This window comes from Anomaloglossus baeobatrachus, chromosome 11 (assembly GCF_048569485.1).
Source record: "Anomaloglossus baeobatrachus isolate aAnoBae1 chromosome 11, aAnoBae1.hap1, whole genome shotgun sequence".
NCBI classification, from domain to species: domain Eukaryota; kingdom Metazoa; phylum Chordata; class Amphibia; order Anura; family Aromobatidae; genus Anomaloglossus; species Anomaloglossus baeobatrachus.
The window spans coordinates 171,700,983-171,717,674 of NC_134363.1; the positions used below are offsets into that span (position 1 = coordinate 171,700,983).

General features: G+C 47.9%; 1 protein-coding gene across 1 annotated transcript in view; it reads left to right on the forward strand.

The window, feature by feature from the left end:
* SIK3 (SIK family kinase 3) overlaps positions 1-16,692 on the forward strand; it is a 152,688-nt gene that overhangs the window by 71,068 nt on the left and 64,928 nt on the right. The window contains 4 exon segments of the mRNA XM_075327829.1: positions 887-1,003; positions 4,485-4,548; positions 15,136-15,297; positions 16,048-16,049. Of these exon segments, the coding sequence (XP_075183944.1) occupies positions 887-1,003; positions 4,485-4,548; positions 15,136-15,297; positions 16,048-16,049 (345 nt within the window).

Sequence of the window (16,692 nt, forward strand, 5' to 3'; positions counted from 1 at the left end):
ATTCCACATGTGATAATTCATAGTTTTGATGCCTTCAATGTGAATCTACACTTTTCAGAGTCATGAAAATAAAGAAAACTCATTGAATGAGGTGTGTCCAAACTTTTGGTCTGTACTGTGTAAATATAGGTATATGTATACTGTCTGTGTGTGTGTGTGTGTGTGTGTGTGTGTGTATGTGTATGTATGTATGTATGTATGTATGTATGTATGTATGTATATATATATATATATATATATATATATATAAAAAACTATGTGTATATATACAGTAATATCTCATTGTAATGTATACATTACAATGAGTATTCAATATAAAAATAGAAATCTTGTGATTTTCACTCTGGGTCTTTGTTTATTTAGGAAACACATGTACATTAGCTGCAATAGTCAGGCCCCTGATTCTATCTTATGTATTAAAGCATCTAATCAGCGTGTGCAAAAGTGATTGTGAAGGGTGGGGAGAGCGGTGATGTCACCTTTTGTGATAGCTGGAGCCTGTGTTATCAGTTGTGTGTAGAGGCGTTACCTGTACTTGTAATCCTGCCTGTGATGATGAGTCTGTTTAAAAACTGTTTCTCATATAGCACAAAAACCTAGTCGTTTTCTGATGACACTGTCCCTTTAAATGCAGTATTTTGTGTTTTCCAGCTTTCAGTGCAGGGATTTCCATGAGGTTTTTCGGTGCCTCCGGGCTCATGATTCCCATGCTGAATCATGTCGTTTTGTTTTTTTTTCACTTTGCACCCCCCAGACTTGATTCTGCGGAATATAAGCTGCAATGTGCGATTTCCTCTCCTATAATAGTGACGGTCAGCGTGTGGTCTCATGTGACGAGTGCGTTACTTTGTAGCTAAACATTTTCTTTTGTTTTTATCTATCTCAGGTTGCAATCAAGATAATTGATAAGACCAAGTTGGATGATGAAAACCTGAAGAAAATTTTCCGTGAAGTTCAAATTATGAAGATGCTTATTCACCCCCATATTATTCGGCTGTATCAGGTGGGTCATTACACATCAGCGAGTCCTGAACTGGATTTACCCAAAGATGGAAAGAATACAGAAAAACAAACAAAAAAAAAACCCTATTTCATCTGAACTCATTGCTGCTGTTCACCCTTTATATGCTGCTAACAATCTTTGATAGTGGCTTTTAAGGTGCGCGGTACAGAAGGAAGCACTGTTGTGTGATTTGTGGGGTCCTGATGGGTTGCCATGAGAGACAAGCGTCCTGAAGAAGCCCCCATGCCGGCCACATTCATATTCCTGTGTTTCATAGTAGACCGGCTTTCAGTTACAGAAGCATGATACATTGCAGAGATGGCTGTCAGTGAAAGCCGGCGCGTGCTACAGCCACGTCTTCCAGTTTACTCAGTGGTGACTAAAGGCCACAGGCTGCCGGAGGAATAAAGTCCATTTCCTTCTGGTAGCCGGACTGTCAGTACGGTGGCTGCATGGTTTCAGAACGTTAACCTGCAAGATTAACCACAAGATTAGTGTTTGGGACATGACTGGTTCCATTAAAGTGTCTTTTATACCTAAATATGTGTAACTTCTTCTGTTTCTGTATTGAAGACTTTTCAGCAGTTTCATTGTCATCACAGACAGGATTACAATGAAAGCTAACCTTTCTGTATGATACAGAACACCCTATGCACTATTCACAATAGGTGATATCACATCTAACCTCCTCCTCCTGTACAATGACTGATAACACCTCTATATACAGTAGATAACACAGTATCCACCATTCACAATAGGTGATGTCACAGCTCACCTCCTCCTCCTGTACAATAACTGAAAACTCCTCTATATACCGTAGATAACACAGGTTCCACCTTTCATAATAGGTGATGTTGCAGCTCACCCTGTACCTCTCCTGTACAATGATTGATTACACCTCTATATACAGTAGATACCACAGGAACCACGATTCACAATAGGTGGTGTCACAGCTCACCTCCTCCTGTACAATGATTGATAACACCTCTATATTCAGTAGACAATACAGGATCCACCATACACAATAGGTGATGTCACAGCTCACCTCCTTTTCCTGTACAATGACTGATAACACCCCTATATACAATTGATAACACAGTATCCACCATTCACAATAGGTGATGTTACAGCTCACCTCCTCCCTCTTTTGTACAATGATAACACCTCTATATACAGTAGACAATACAGGATCCACCATACACAATAGGTGATGTCACAGCTCACCACCTCCTCATGTACAATGACTGATAACACCTCTATATATAGCAGATAACACAGGATCCACCATTCACAATAGTTGATGTCACAGCTCACCTTTTCCTCCTGTATGACTGATAACACCTCTTTATAAGTAGATAATGCAGGATCCACCATACACAATAGGTGATGTTACAGCTCACCTCCTCCTCCTCCTGTACAATGACTGATAACACCTCTATATACAGTAGATAACACAGGTTCCACCTTTCATAATACAGTAGGTGATGTCACAGCTCACCTCCTCCTGTACAATTACTGATAACACCTCTATCTACAATAGCCAATAAAAGAGGGGACAGCTGCAGTGAGAGGGAGGGAGCAGCAATGTGAACCAATCAGGAGGCAGGAGGTGTGTCTCAGACTACCTGTAGTCACAGATCACCGCTCTGCCCTGATTGAGCCGAGCAAACAAGCGGCCACAGCAGAATGTAGGGGGAATAAATCTGCTTTTGCCCCTGCAGCTGCGATCATGTTCTGAGCTCGGGCGGTCGGATCTTAGGCTGTGGGGAATCGTTGAGGGATTGGAGATTTGGGGTATTTTTGTCCCGGTCTGAGCAGCTGATGTATTTCTTGTGTTGTTAATTCATTATTAGTGACTGCGCTGCCCCCCGTATCGCCCCTGTACGCTCTGTAACACATCCTGCCCCTATTTTTTAAGGTTTGGACATTGCCAAAATTTTGAAAACCTCCTTTCCATTTTGTTCTGATACTGGAAGCGACAACAGGAAAGTGAGGAAACAGCCGGGAGGACGAAAGGGAGTTTTCTAAAGAAGCGATGAATTGTGAAGGGTTTCTGGCAACAGGTGCAAAAAAGAGGACAGCTTGTACTCTGCCGCATCCCCCCCATCCAGGCCGGCGATGGCGCCCCCAGCAGGGGTACAGCAATATTACACATTCAGTGCTTTCGCTTTTTGTAAGACCTCTGCTTGCTGTCATACGGTTATTACATTCATGGATTAATTCTTAATATCACTTTAAGGACGGATGCATGTGTCATCTGCGTTTGTGTGTGTGAATTTTCCCCTATGTATTGCAATGGTGAAATTAATAAAAATCAACACCAAAAAGTGCACCCTGAGTGTAGCCAAGAGGCTCAGCGCATTGTTCCACACAGTGGTTTGCCATGCCCTGCAGTTCTGGCTTGTCTGCAGGGAAAGCATACGCAATTAGCAGTCAGGGAGGCGGGGCATGCAAATCCAGTGGGCGGAGCGGTGCACCGAGCCTCTTGGCTACACTCGGGGTGCACTGAGCACACGAATTGTGATATTTGAGTTTCCGCAGTGCAGAGGCAGGGACTAGATCACTAAAGGTGCGATTTTGATAAGGGCTTTATCCCCTACTAGATTATGAGCTTGATTTGACGTGTCCATTTGGGCTGACACACTCCCTTTAAATTACAATATTTTTTTTTCTGCGCACATTGGAGGATTGGAGCCAGGAAACGTACACCCTGCTGCTGAGGCGCTGGGTTGGAGGTCAGACGGGACCTGACATATTCCCTTTAAGGCTCTTAACAGGTTGATATTGACTTTTAGGATTGCTACTTCCAATAGAGACACTAGAGCTTCTCTCCTCTTCCTTCATGATGAGGCTGTTTGGCATGTAGGCAGCTGGGAATCCATGTCTTGCTTTCCTCATTTTACCTCGGTTGCTGTTACAGGCGCCTCCCCCCTCCCCTCCAGGCGGTTCTTTTCCAGACCCCTCCCCCCCACCTCTCCTCCCACCTCTCGTCCGGGCGGCCCAGATTCCCCCCCCCCCACCTCTCGTCCGGGCGGCCCAGATCCCCCCCCCCCCACCTCTCGTCCGGCCCAGATCTCCCCCACATCACACCTTCCTTCTCCGGGCAGTACATTGCTTGCACACCCCTCCTTTGGGTGACCCTGTCCCTCTTTCGCTCCTCACTGATTATCCCGCCCCCCCCCCCCTTCCCTCCCGGGCGGCTCTTTCAAATAATCCCCAAATGTCCGGATGAATGGAAGTTTCAGCAATGGAACCAGCACTTATATGTTTACGACACATACTGTCAGCTGGGAGTACCTCTGTAGGTTTTGTTGCCATCCTAGGTCTGCTGATGGTTAGGGATACCAGGTACCGCTGCCGATCTGATCAGTAGTGATGGAGGTCCCTGACCGCTTCCTCTGTATTTAGGACGGTCCCATTGATGAGGTTTGCTGATCCTTGTGCATCCCCTTTACTGTCTGTTTCTATATGTCTCCTGCAGGTGATGGAAACTGAGCGGATGATCTACCTGGTGACGGAATATGCAAGCGGAGGGGAGATTTTCGGTAAGTTTGGGTTTGGAGCCAGTGATTAGGCCATTGCTTTTTTGCTATCTGTAACGTGTAGTTGCCCATTGAAGTCTACAGGCCGTGAATTAGCGGCGTGCACCCGGCCGGCCGCCTCGTATCGGAAGTGTATTGCTTTAGAGATGTTTACATCCATACCCAAAATCTGAGCGTCTCGCAGCGCGTGCACGTATAGCCCCCCCACCACCGGTAGGGGAAGGGTTAATTAGGCCGCGTGACTGGTAATGAGATACGGGCCCAGTGCATGCAGCAGCCTGACTCTGTAAACAGGATGTATCATGCGTGTGGGAGTCAGAACATCATTTAACCCATCACTTTCCATCAGGGGAACTGTAATATTGGGGTTTGCCGGCACCCCCTCCCTTTATTGCATTGTCGCCCCCTAATCGCCAGAACGAATTTCAGCTTTAATCTATCGCTCGCTGCTGCACGGGATTATAAAATCAAAGGGATTAAAAGGGAAAACATTCTAAAGGAGGTGCAATGTCCTAATTTCTGGAGGTGTTTGTTTTTTTTTTGTTTTTTTTTTGGTGGGGGGTCCTGTTGCCCCCCTTTCCTTGGCTGAACATCCTGTTTTAAACCCTTTCTTGTTAGCACAGCGCCCTCCTCCTCCTCCTCGCTGTCCAAATAGTCTTGCAGCGGAGAAACACTTTGGTTTTCTTGCATTCCTCCAGCGGCCACCCCTATAAATAGGTCTCCGCTCCTCCATCCAAGTCCTTCCCGAAGCGCAGCATGGACCTTGCAGGAGGAAGGCCACTTTATAATGCAAAAATGCCCCTGCAAATGATGTCCCTGCTGCGGACCATCCTGGCTGAAAGAGGTCGTCCGACTTCCCCCAAAAACCGTGTAAAGCACATGCTCTCCAACTCTAACCCCCAGGGCTCCAGTGCTGGAGGCTACAATAGGCTGCGAGGATGTCCTGTTCTTCGGTCACCTCCGGGTGACTGGAACTGGATGTCATCGAACCACTGCAGCCAGTCACAGGCCTCAGTGGCCTGATGGCCTGAAGGAGGAGAAACGATCATATCCTGTCCCTACAGAGACACTAACGACAGCCTGCTAGTGCCACGGGGGTTAAGTGGTGAGTATATCTCATTTTGGGTTCACACACTTCATACATTATTTACTATATTTCTTTGACCTGTTGAAGCTGGTGTACTTACTTTAATTTTATTTATCAGAATGGCTGTGTGTTCTTTTTTTTTTTTTTTTACCTTCACCTCGTTTCCTCCCTCGTATCCCGATTGACAGCTCCTCAGTGTCCCTCCTCCCTGCTGAGGTCTGTGTATTCCTTTTTTGAATATATCACATTTCAGGTTCACACACTACTTAGGGACTCTAGATTGTGAGCCCCAATGGGGACAATGCTCTCAATGTATGTAAAGCGCTGTGGAATTAATAGCGCTATATATATATAAATGAATAAATATTCGTATTATTACTTACATTATTAACTATGTTTCTTTGACCTGTTGAGGCTGGTGTACTGACTTTAATTATCCGTATCGGAATAGCTGTGTATTCCTTTATTTTTCCATTCTGTTTCCTCCTACCTATTTGATTGACAGCTCCTCAGTGTCCCTCCTCCCTGCTGAGGTCTCGCGCTGCTTATTACTTGCTGCAGCTATCAGTCAGACTGGATGGGCTTAGACTGGACACTTGGACTCATTTCAGGTTCACACACTGCATACATTATTAACGATGTTTCTCTTTGACCTGTTGAGGCTGGTGTACTTACTTTAATTATCCATGTCAGAATGGCTGTGTATCCCTTTTTTTTTTTATCTCATTTCAGGTTCACACACTGCATACCTTATTAACTATGTTTCTTTGACCTGTTGAGGGTGGTGTACTTACTTTAATTATCCATATCAGAATGGCTTTGTATTCCTTTCTTGAGTATATCGCAGATTCACACACTACATACATTATTAACTATGTTTCTCTTTGACCTGTTGAGGCTGGTGTACTTACTTTAATTATCCATATCGGAATAGCTGTGTATTCCTTTTTTTATTTTTCCATTCTGTGTCCTCCCACCTATTCGATTGATTGACAGCTCCTCAGTGTCCCTCCTCCCTGCTGAGGTCTCGCGCTGCTTAGTACTTGCTGCAGCTATCAGTCAGACTGGACGGGCTTAGACTGGACACTTGGACTCATTTCGGGTTCACACACTACTTACATTATTAACTATGTTTCTTTGACCTGTTGAGGGTGGTGTACTTACTTTAATTATCCATATCAGAATGGCTTTGTATTCCTTTCTTGAGTATATCGCAGATTCACACACTACATACATTATTAACTATGTTTCTCTTTGACCTGTTGAGGCTGGTGTACTTACTTTAATTATCCATATCGGAATAGCTGTGTATTCCTTTTTTTATTTTTCCATTCTGTGTCCTCCCACCTATTCGATTGATTGACAGCTCCTCAGTGTCCCTCCTCCCTGCTGAGGTCTCGCGCTGCTTAGTACTTGCTGCAGCTATCAGTCAGACTGGACGGGCTTAGACTGGACACTTGGACTCATTTCGGGTTCACACACTACTTACATTATTAACTATGTTTTTTTGACCTGTTGAGGCTGGTGTACTTACTTTAATTATCCATTTCAGAATGGCTTTGTATTCCTCCTTTGATCTCATTTCAGGTTCACACACTACTTACATTATTAACTATGTTTCTCTTTGACCTGTTGAGGGTGGTGTACTCACTTTAATTATCCATATTGGAATAGCTGTGTATTCCTTTTTGATTTTGTCCATTCTGTTTCCTCCTACCTATTCGATTGACAGCTCCTCAGCGTCCCTCCTCCCTGCTGAGGTCTCGCGCTGCTTAGTACTTGCTGCAGCTATCAGTCAGACTGGACGGGCTTAGACTGGACACTTGGACTCATTTCGGGTTCACACACTACTTACATTATTAACTATGTTTCTTTGACCTGTTGAGGCTGGTGTACTTTAATTTTATATATCAGCATGGCTGTGTATTCCTTTTTTTTTTTTTCCTTCACCCTGTTTCCTCCCTCCTATCCCGATTGACAGCTCCTCAGTGTCCCTCCTCCCTGCTGAGGTCTCGCGCTGCTCAGTACAAGCTGCAGCTGTCAGTCAGACTGGATGGGCTTAGACTGGACTCATATAAGATGCTCATTTTAAAAGCAGGATTATACAGCTGTTCTGATGAGGCTATACAATGTAAGTACCCCAGCATCATCAGGTCTAAGAAATCTGTTTAGTGATATGGTATATATATATATACAATTTGCATCAAGACATCGGCGACGCATCCGGATCGCGATAGCTGGGACGCTTGTCAGAAATGGATCTGCCAAGAACTCTGCACACCCCAGATACAGCGGCCTTCACGTTCCTTAAAGGGGCGTTCCAGAGATCAGTGGAGATAGAGGATGAGAATGGGCGTCCTGTTAGTTACTTCTGTCTGACTCCGGTGATCCTCGATTGATGGAAATGATTGACTCTTTTGGGTGTGGTGGTGATCCTCCGCGATTTGACAGCCATCACATTATGTATTATCGGCACGCGGAGTCTTCGGTCCGGTTGGTCGACCTATTTGGGAACTTCGGGAGTCCCAGATATCAGGCCCATCCAGTTCTGCGCCCTGAAGCAATGTGCGCTATTCAGTGCCGTGACGGTGTATGACACATGTAATGACAGATCTCCCATGTGTCAATGCCTCCTTGTTCAGGAAATAAACTTTTCTTTTGTCTTGTTGCGGCCTTTTTTCACGTTTTTTTTTTTTGCTATAAAGAACTGGTTGAGCGAGCCGAATAATAGTCTTATGTAGATGTGCAGGAATGTAGAATAAGGAAAACCACCGCATACACGTCTCCGGCTGTGCTCAAATGTCAAACCAAAAATATGGTTGGGTGGGATATCTCCACCGTGTCTATAGGTCCCCATGCACCCAGCTTTTATTTATTTATTTATTTTTTTAAATAATAATTAAAAACCGCGTGCAGTCCCCCCCCCCCCCCCCCCAATTTTGATACCCAGCCAAGATAAAGCAGGCAGCTTGGGAAGCCCATGGTTACTGGGCACCTCCAGCCTAAAAGTAGCAGCCTGCAGCTGCCCAGGTTTGACGCATCCATTATATGTGACAATCCCGGCACTTTTCCTGGCTTTTCCCGATTGCCCTGGTGTGGTGGCAAGTGGTGTAATATAAGGGGTTAATGATAGCTCACAGCTGCCACTAAGCCCGATATTAGTAATGGGTACGGGTCTATGAGAGCCCCCTCATTACTTTTACTGTAAATGATAAAAAATAAACACAAACACCGGAAAATTATTTATTTGAAAAAAAAAACCAAACCATAAAAATACCCTTTCTTCAATTTATTAACCTACCAATCACCCAGATCCTACATAATCCACACGTGGTCCCACAATGATCCCGGCTCTGCTACATACTAAAGTCTCAGCGCACGGGCACAGAACATGACCCACTGCTGCGGCTTCAGGCAGAGACTGACTGAGCCGCAGCTGTGAGCAGCGGTCACGGCTGGAGGTTCCCACGGTCCCCCATCTATGACCATAGGTAAACTCCAACTCTAGTGAACCCAGTGACCTCACCTCAGGTGAACGGAGTTTTCACAGACCTGCATCTTCTGGCAGAAAACCACAGGGTTTTTTTTGCCAGGAGATGTATATTTGGTGCTGAAACTTATACACCAGATTCCTGCACCAATACTGCATCTCCTGGCAAAAAAAACGCATTAAAACGCAAGGAGGTTTTGATGCGATTTTTGTTTTTGCAAGAAGATGTAGATTTAGTGATTTTTCCACCCCCCCCCCCCCTCCCTCCTTGGAGATGCAGTATTGGTGCAGGAATTCAGTGTTTATGTTTCAGCACCAACTCTGCATCTCTTGGCAAAAAAAATCCCAGTTTTCTGCCAGGAGATGCAGGTCTGATTGAAGTCAGTTAGTTCACCGGCGGTGAAGTCATGGAGTTCAATGAGTTTACCTGTGGTCACTGGAGGGGTACCGTGAGACCTTCCAGCTGTGACTGCAGATAAACTCAGTGACGTCACCGCTTACCAGTTGTGGCTCAGTCAGTCTCTGCTTGAAGCCACAGCAGGCAGTCATGTTCTCTGCCCGCACGCTGTAACTTAAGTATGTAGCAGAATCGGGATCGTCGTGGGACCTTGTTTGGATTACGTCGGACTTGGATGTTTGGGGTTAATAAATTTAAAGATAGGGTTTTTTTGTATTTTATTTCAAATAAAGGATTTTTTCGGTGTTTGTGTTTTTCTTTTCACTTACAGGATTAGTAATTGGGGGATTTCATAGACCCTTTCAAATTACTAATCTAGGCTTAGTGGCAGCTCTGAGCTGTCATTAACACCTTATTTTACCCCGATTGATTGCCACTGCACCTGGACAATTGGGATGAGCTTGGTAAAGTGCTGGAATTGTCACATCTAATGGATGCGTCAATTTTGGGCTGGGAGCCCCCAACCGTCCTCTGCCTTTGCCCCCTCCCGTCCTCCGCCTTTGCCCCCACCCGTCCTCCGCCTTTGCCCCCTCCCGTCCTCCGCCTTTGCCCCCTCCCGTCCTCCGCCTTTGCCCCCTCCCGTCCTCCGCCTTTGCCCCCTCCCGTCCTCCGCCTTTGCCCCCTCCCGTCCTCCGCCTTTGCCCTCTCCCTTCCTCCGCCTTTGCCCCCTCCCTTCCTCCGCCTTTGCCCCCTCCCTTCCTCCGCCTTTGCCCCCTCCCTTCCTCCGCCTTTGCCCCCCTCCCGTCCTCCGCCTTTGCCCCCTCCCGTCCTCCGCCTTTGCCCCCTCCCGTCCTCCGCCTTTGCCCCCTCCCGTCCTCCGCCTTTGCCCCCTCCCGTCCTCCGCCTTTGCCCCCTCCCGTCCTCCGCCTTTGCCCCCTCCCGTCCTCCGCCTTTGCCCCCTCCCTTCCTCCGCCTTTGCCCCCTCCCGTCCTCCGCCTTTGCCCCCTCCCGTCCTCCGCCTTTGCCCCCTCCCGTCCTCCGCCTTTGCCCCCTCCCGTCCTCCGCCTTTGCCCCTTCCCGTCCTCCGCCTTTGCCCCCTCCCGTCCTCCGCCTTTGCCCCCTCCCGTCCTCCGCCTTTGCCCCCTCCCGTCCTCCGCCTTTGCCCCCTCCCGTCCTCCGCCTTTGCCCCTCCCGTCCTCCGCCTTTGCCCCCTCCCGTCCTCCGCCTTTGCCCCCTTCCTCCTCCGCCTTTGCCCCCTTCCTCCTCCGCCTTTGCCCCCTTCCTCCTCCGCCTTTGCCCCCTCCCTCCTCCGCCTTTGCCCCCTCCATCCTCCGCCTTTGCCCCCTCCCTCCTCCGCCTTTGCCCCCTCCCTCCTCCGCCTTTGCCCCCTCCCTTTTCCGCCTTTGCCCCCTCCCTCCTCCGCCTTTGCCCCCTCCCTTTTCCGCCTTTGCCCCCTCCCTCCTCCGCATTTGCTCCCTCCTCCCTCCGCCTTTGCCCCCTCCCTCCGCCTTTGCCCCCTCCCTCCGCCTTTGCCCCCTCCCTCCTCCGCCCCTCCCTCCTCCGCCTTTGCCCCCTCCCTCCTCCGCCCCCTCCCTCCTCCGCCTTTGCCCCCTCCCTCCTCCGCCCCCTCCCTCCTCCGCCTTTGCCCCCTCCCTCCTCCGCCTTTGCCCCTCCCTCCTCCGCCTTTGCCCCCTCCCTCCTCCGCCTTTGCCCCCTCCCTCCTCCGCCTTTGCCCCCTCCCTCCTCCCTCCTCCCTCCTCTGCCTTTGCCCCCTCCCTCCTCCCTCCTCCCTCCTCTGCCTTTGCCCCCTCCCTCCTCCCTCCTCCCTCCTCTGCCTTTGCCCCCTCCCTCCTCCCTCCTCTGCCTTTGCCCCCCTCCCTCCTCCCTCCTCCCTCCTCTGCCTTTGCCCCCTCCCTCCTCCCTCCTCTGCCTTTGCCCCCTCCCTCCTCCCTCCTCTGCCTTTGCCCCCTCCCTCCTCCCTCCTCTGCCTTTGCCCCCTCCCTCCTCCCTCCTCTGCCTTTGCCCCCTCCCTCCTCCCTCCTCTGCCTTTGCCCCCTCCCTCCTCCCTCCTCTGCCTTTGCCCCCTCCCTCCTCCCTCCTCTGCCTTTGCCCCCCTCCCTCCTCCCTCCTCTGCCTTTGCCCCCTCCCTCCTCCCTCCTCTGCCTTTGCCCCCTCCCTCCTCCCTCCTCTGCCTTTGCCCCCTCCCTCCTCCCTCCTCTGCCTTTGCCCCCGTCCCTCCTCCCTCCTCTGCCTTTGCCCCCTCCCTCCTCCCTCCTCTGCCTTTGCCCCCTCCCTCCTCCCTCCTCCGCCTTTGCCCCCTCCCTCCTCCCTCCTCCGCCTTTGCCCCCTCCCTCCTCCCTCCTCCGCCTTTGCCCCCTCCTCCCTCCTCCGCCTTTGCCCTTTTCCCTCCTCCCTCCTCGCCTTTGCCCTTTTCCCTCCTCCCTCCTCCGCCTTTGCCCTTTTCCCTCCTCCCTCCTCCCTCCTCCGCCTTTGCCCCCTCCCTCCTCCGCCCTTTTTCCCCTCCTCCCTCCTCCGCCCTTTTTCCCCTCCTCCCTCCTCCGCCGTTGCCCCCTCTTTTCCCTCTTGTTTTATATAATGGAAGTCAATACTGTGTATAACTTTTGCCTATATGTTGAGATGCTGGGTATACGTTGGGATATGTTGGGTACTGTAGATTTTTACAGCGTAGGCTTTCTGTGGAATGTAGCCCATCTTTAGGAACGCTCACTTCTGATTTTTTTTTACTCCTGTAAATATGGCAGCAATCGGCCAACAAATCAAGATTGATGTGTCCACTGATTCTGCTGTAAATTCTTCGCTGTCGGCCCATCCATCTCATTTATATAGAGGACATTCTGCTGACAATGTACGACCTGTACGGTGACTATCACATTCACTTTTATGCTGCAATCTCGCTATTTTATGACTTTTCTAAATGCTGACTTTTCGGACAGTGTAGTGCTCTCTTTTGGCCCTAGAGGTCAGTGTTGCAGCGGCGGCGTGTGGACGGCTCCTGTTTATTATGTTTCTGGTCTTTGTTGGCCCTTGTACGGTTTTAATTTATTTTTTTATTTAATTGTTTATTATTATTATTATTATTATTATTATTATTATTATTATTTATTTATTTATTTATTTATTTATTTTTTTACTCCCTTCTGTTGGGTCCAGAAATCATCCTTGTATAAATCAAATCAGTGAGACTTCAACTTTCTGATTTCCTTTTGTGTTTTTGCTTACTGTCCATGATGGAATCACAAATGATATTGCAGTATCCTGACTGCTGAGACCCACCCAACCCCCCACTACTGCCCTGCCGGAACAGATCGGTGACGGCACATGCACCGCCGCCCCGTCCATTCTCTATAGGACTGCTGGAAATGGTTGTGTGACTTTTTCCAGCAGTCCCATAGAGAATGAATGGCGGTCTCACAATCTGTGTTCATTCCAGCAGTTGGACCACCAATAAGTGTCAGATTTTGCCTCATTGTGGTCACTGGCTTCATCCGGGACACATCTGAATCCCCTTTTTCGGTGGTGTGTGATTTGCAAGTTGCAGGCAACTTACATCAAAACCTATAAAGAAAAGTTGTCTGCAAACGAAAATCCAAGAGTGCGACAGTCGCATTTTGTAAGTCGCAAATCGCGTCGTCACTCCACATAGGAAATGAGCGATGCTGATATGCGGTGCACGAGTCCTGATCTTTACAGTGTGCACAATACCTGCGGATCATGCTGGCGTCCGGGCCGGTGTGCAGGGTCATAATACAGTCCACACCACCCACTCCTGATGTGGTTTTTGCTGGACGGAGCCTGGTTAACCCTCTATTAGGGCAGCCTTGACACCAGATCTGACATCGGGGGCACACATTCTGCTGGGCGTTTCTCTTATCTATTGTCCAATGTCCAGCGAGGACCTGTTCTAATGAATGGGATCGGACTGTGGCACTGATCAGTTCTCTAGGCCTCTCCGTGCACTGGAGTCCAAGGAGACATTCCCTATAGGAAGGACTTCACAGCGCTGAATGCCCATACACCCGCATTGTATACCTCTTCTTCACCACCCCACGTCTTATAGATGCCCTTATATAACCTGCCACTATCTCACGTCGCTAGCGGGTTTCCACTTCCTGGACCTTGTAGGCTCTGTTCACGCATTGCTTTTTTGCTGCAGTTTTTCATGAGTTTTAGCAAACTAAGAGCTGCTTTTTACATTATTAACAAAAGCTATGACAGTCCAGAAATCTCATGTACACAATTGCTTTTTTTTTTTTTATTTTCCTTGACTGAAATGAAAAACTGCTGCGGTTTTTAAAGAAATTCTTCCAGGGTTCATTGAAAGCAATGAGAGTGCACAAAAGCAGCCGCTGCATTTGTTGCTGATTTTGTGAATAAAACTAACTTTATTGAACTGGCACTGTAGACAAATGACAAACCAAAAAGTCAGTCAAAAGACAGCAAAAATGCAAAAAAAAAGACAGCAAAAATGCAAAAAAAAAGACAGCAAAAATGCAAAAAAAAGTCATTAAAAATAAGTCAGCAAAAATGCAAAAAAAAGACAGCAAAAATGTAAAAAAAAGTCAGCAAAAATAAGTTAGCAAAAATGCAAAAAAAGACAGCAAAAATGTAGCAAAGTCTGATTTTTGGAAGAAATTTTTGTTTTAAGTTTCTCTTTTTTTTTTTTTCTTTTATTCCAGAGAGCAGGTTTTGGCTGCAGATAAAAAATGCAGTAACAATGCAATGTGTGAACGTAGCCTTATGCTATTTTCACATGTTGTCCTTTTTTTTTTTTCTGTCATGGTTTTTTTTTGTTTTGCTGATGTCATTCGTCTACAAAATGATTAATAAAACAATGCATGAAAAACAGTTGCGTTATTGCACTTCCTCACCTCTTTCAATGGGGAAAAAAAATACTGAAAGCATTGTCATGCTGCTGTTTTTAAAAATGCTGCAGTTTTCCATTTTAGGGTCTGGGCGCACTGGGAAATTTTCCTTTTCTTAAGAAAAATCCTCACCCTGTGGCGGAATTCCGCAAAAAAAAAAAAAAAAAGACGCAGGGCCCAATCCATGGCAAAAATAGAACAAACCGCGGCAAAACTGAGGTGCGGTTTTTAGTGCGCTTTTTGCCGCGGTTTGTTCTGTTTTTGCCGTGGATTGGGCCCTGCGTCTTTTTTTTTTTTTTTTTTTTTTTTTTACCATCATCTATGGTAAAAACGCAGGTACCTGCAGAAAAGAAGTGACATGCTGCTTCTTTTTTGCTGCAGAAATTCTGTAGCAAAACCTGTAGGAAAAAATAACGCAGTGTGCGCACAGCATTTTGGATTTCCCATTGATTTTGCTGGGGACGGACTGCAGAAAGGTTATGAACAAAAAACTGCACCTTTTCTGCAGCAAAAACCGCAGCAAAAACCGCAGTGTGTGCACAGGGCCTCCAATAGGGAAAATAATAAAAACAATCACGTGCAGGAGATTTCTGAAGTCTCATAACTTTTGCTTTTACTGTAAAAAACAGCTTTTAATTTGCATTTAAAAAGCTGCAAAAATGCAACATGTGAACAGAGGCGAACTCCTTGCTTCTTGCTCTTCATCACCTGACCGTCCTCTTTTGCATTACAGATCACCTGGTGGCTCACGGGCGGATGGCGGAGAAAGAAGCGCGCAAGAAATTCAAGCAGATTGTCGCCGCCGTCCACTTCTGTCACTGTAGGAATATCGTGCACCGAGATCTGAAGGCTGAAAACTTATTGCTTGATGCAAACCTCAATATCAAGATTGCCGGTGAGTGTCACAAACCTTCCTCCCTACAGCTCCGTTTATAGGCCTCAGGACACTCAGGACGATGGTGACTCTGTATAAACAGCTCTTCATTTTGCTTCCACCTGAGACATTCCTAGGTTTCAGGAATTGATGTGTTTTTAAAGGTGTTAGTCTACGTTTAATCAGGAGCGCACCGCTCCTCTGCCTCCTGACTTCCTGCTTGCCGTCTTGGGGCGGTGATCTCCTCTGCCTCCTGACTTCCTGCTTGCCGTCTTGGGGCGGTGATCTCCTCTGCCTCCTGACTTCCTGCTTGCCGTCTTGGGGCGGTGATCTCCTCTGCCTCCTGACTTCCTGCTTGCCGTCTTGGGGCGGTGATCTCCTCTGCCTCCTGACTTCCTACTTGCCGTCTTGGGCGGTCATCTCCTCTGCCTCCTGACTTCCTGCTTGCCGTCTTGGGCGATGATCTCCTCTGCCTCCTGACTTCCTACTTGCCGTCTTGGGGCGGTCATCTCCTCTGCCTCCTGACTTCCTACTTGCCGTCTTGGGGCGGTGATCTCCTCTGCCTCCTGACTTCCTGTTTGCCATCTTGGGGTGTGATCTCCTGATAAAAACCGTTCAGACTGGCGGCATCAAAGAACTGTGCACTTTTTGATGTTTCAAGCAGTGAGAGTGATAAAGCTCAGGGCACATAAGCCGATCAGATCCAGCGATACTACAAGGATGGACGTGCGGTCACCTCTCCGTGTGCCAGACCCAGGGTACAATGAGTAGATGTCGTGTATCAGGCCTTGTACCTATGTGGCTGACAATCGTGACTTCCTGTGCACACGCTGCTTCTTTTTTCTTGCAGATTTTGTTGCTGAAAAAATAAGCAGCATGTCAATTGTTTCTGCGTTTCTATAATCCCCTGCAATGCTTTATCACTACAGGGAATTATATCTCAGCATGGTGTGTGAGGCTCTCTGTAGCTCAGTAACCTGGGGTCGTCATAGTGACGGCCCAGGGTTACAATGGCAGCGATCGCATTCCAGGGACAAGATCTCCGAAAAGAGGTAAGCGATCTCTCTTCCCGGTCTCCTGAATGCTGCGATCTTACTGATCACAGCATTCAGGGGGATTAAACTGCCAGAAGCTGCGCGAGCACCGCTCCGAGCAAAGAGAGCCGGAGATCCAGTGGCGAGCATGGGGGGTACTGTGCCTGAACCGCCTCGATCGCCATGATTAAAAAAATGTGTGTTTTTTCAGGTGCTTTTTTTCCTGCCAAAACATGCGTTCTTATGTGCAGATTTTCTGTATATAAAATCCACAATGTGGGCGCATAGCCTCACCATGCAAGTGCCGAACAAGAGGGGTCAATCGTGGGTCGTAGGGTCAGGCAAAGCACGTGACTATTGGAGGGTGGTCCCGAATCCTGAC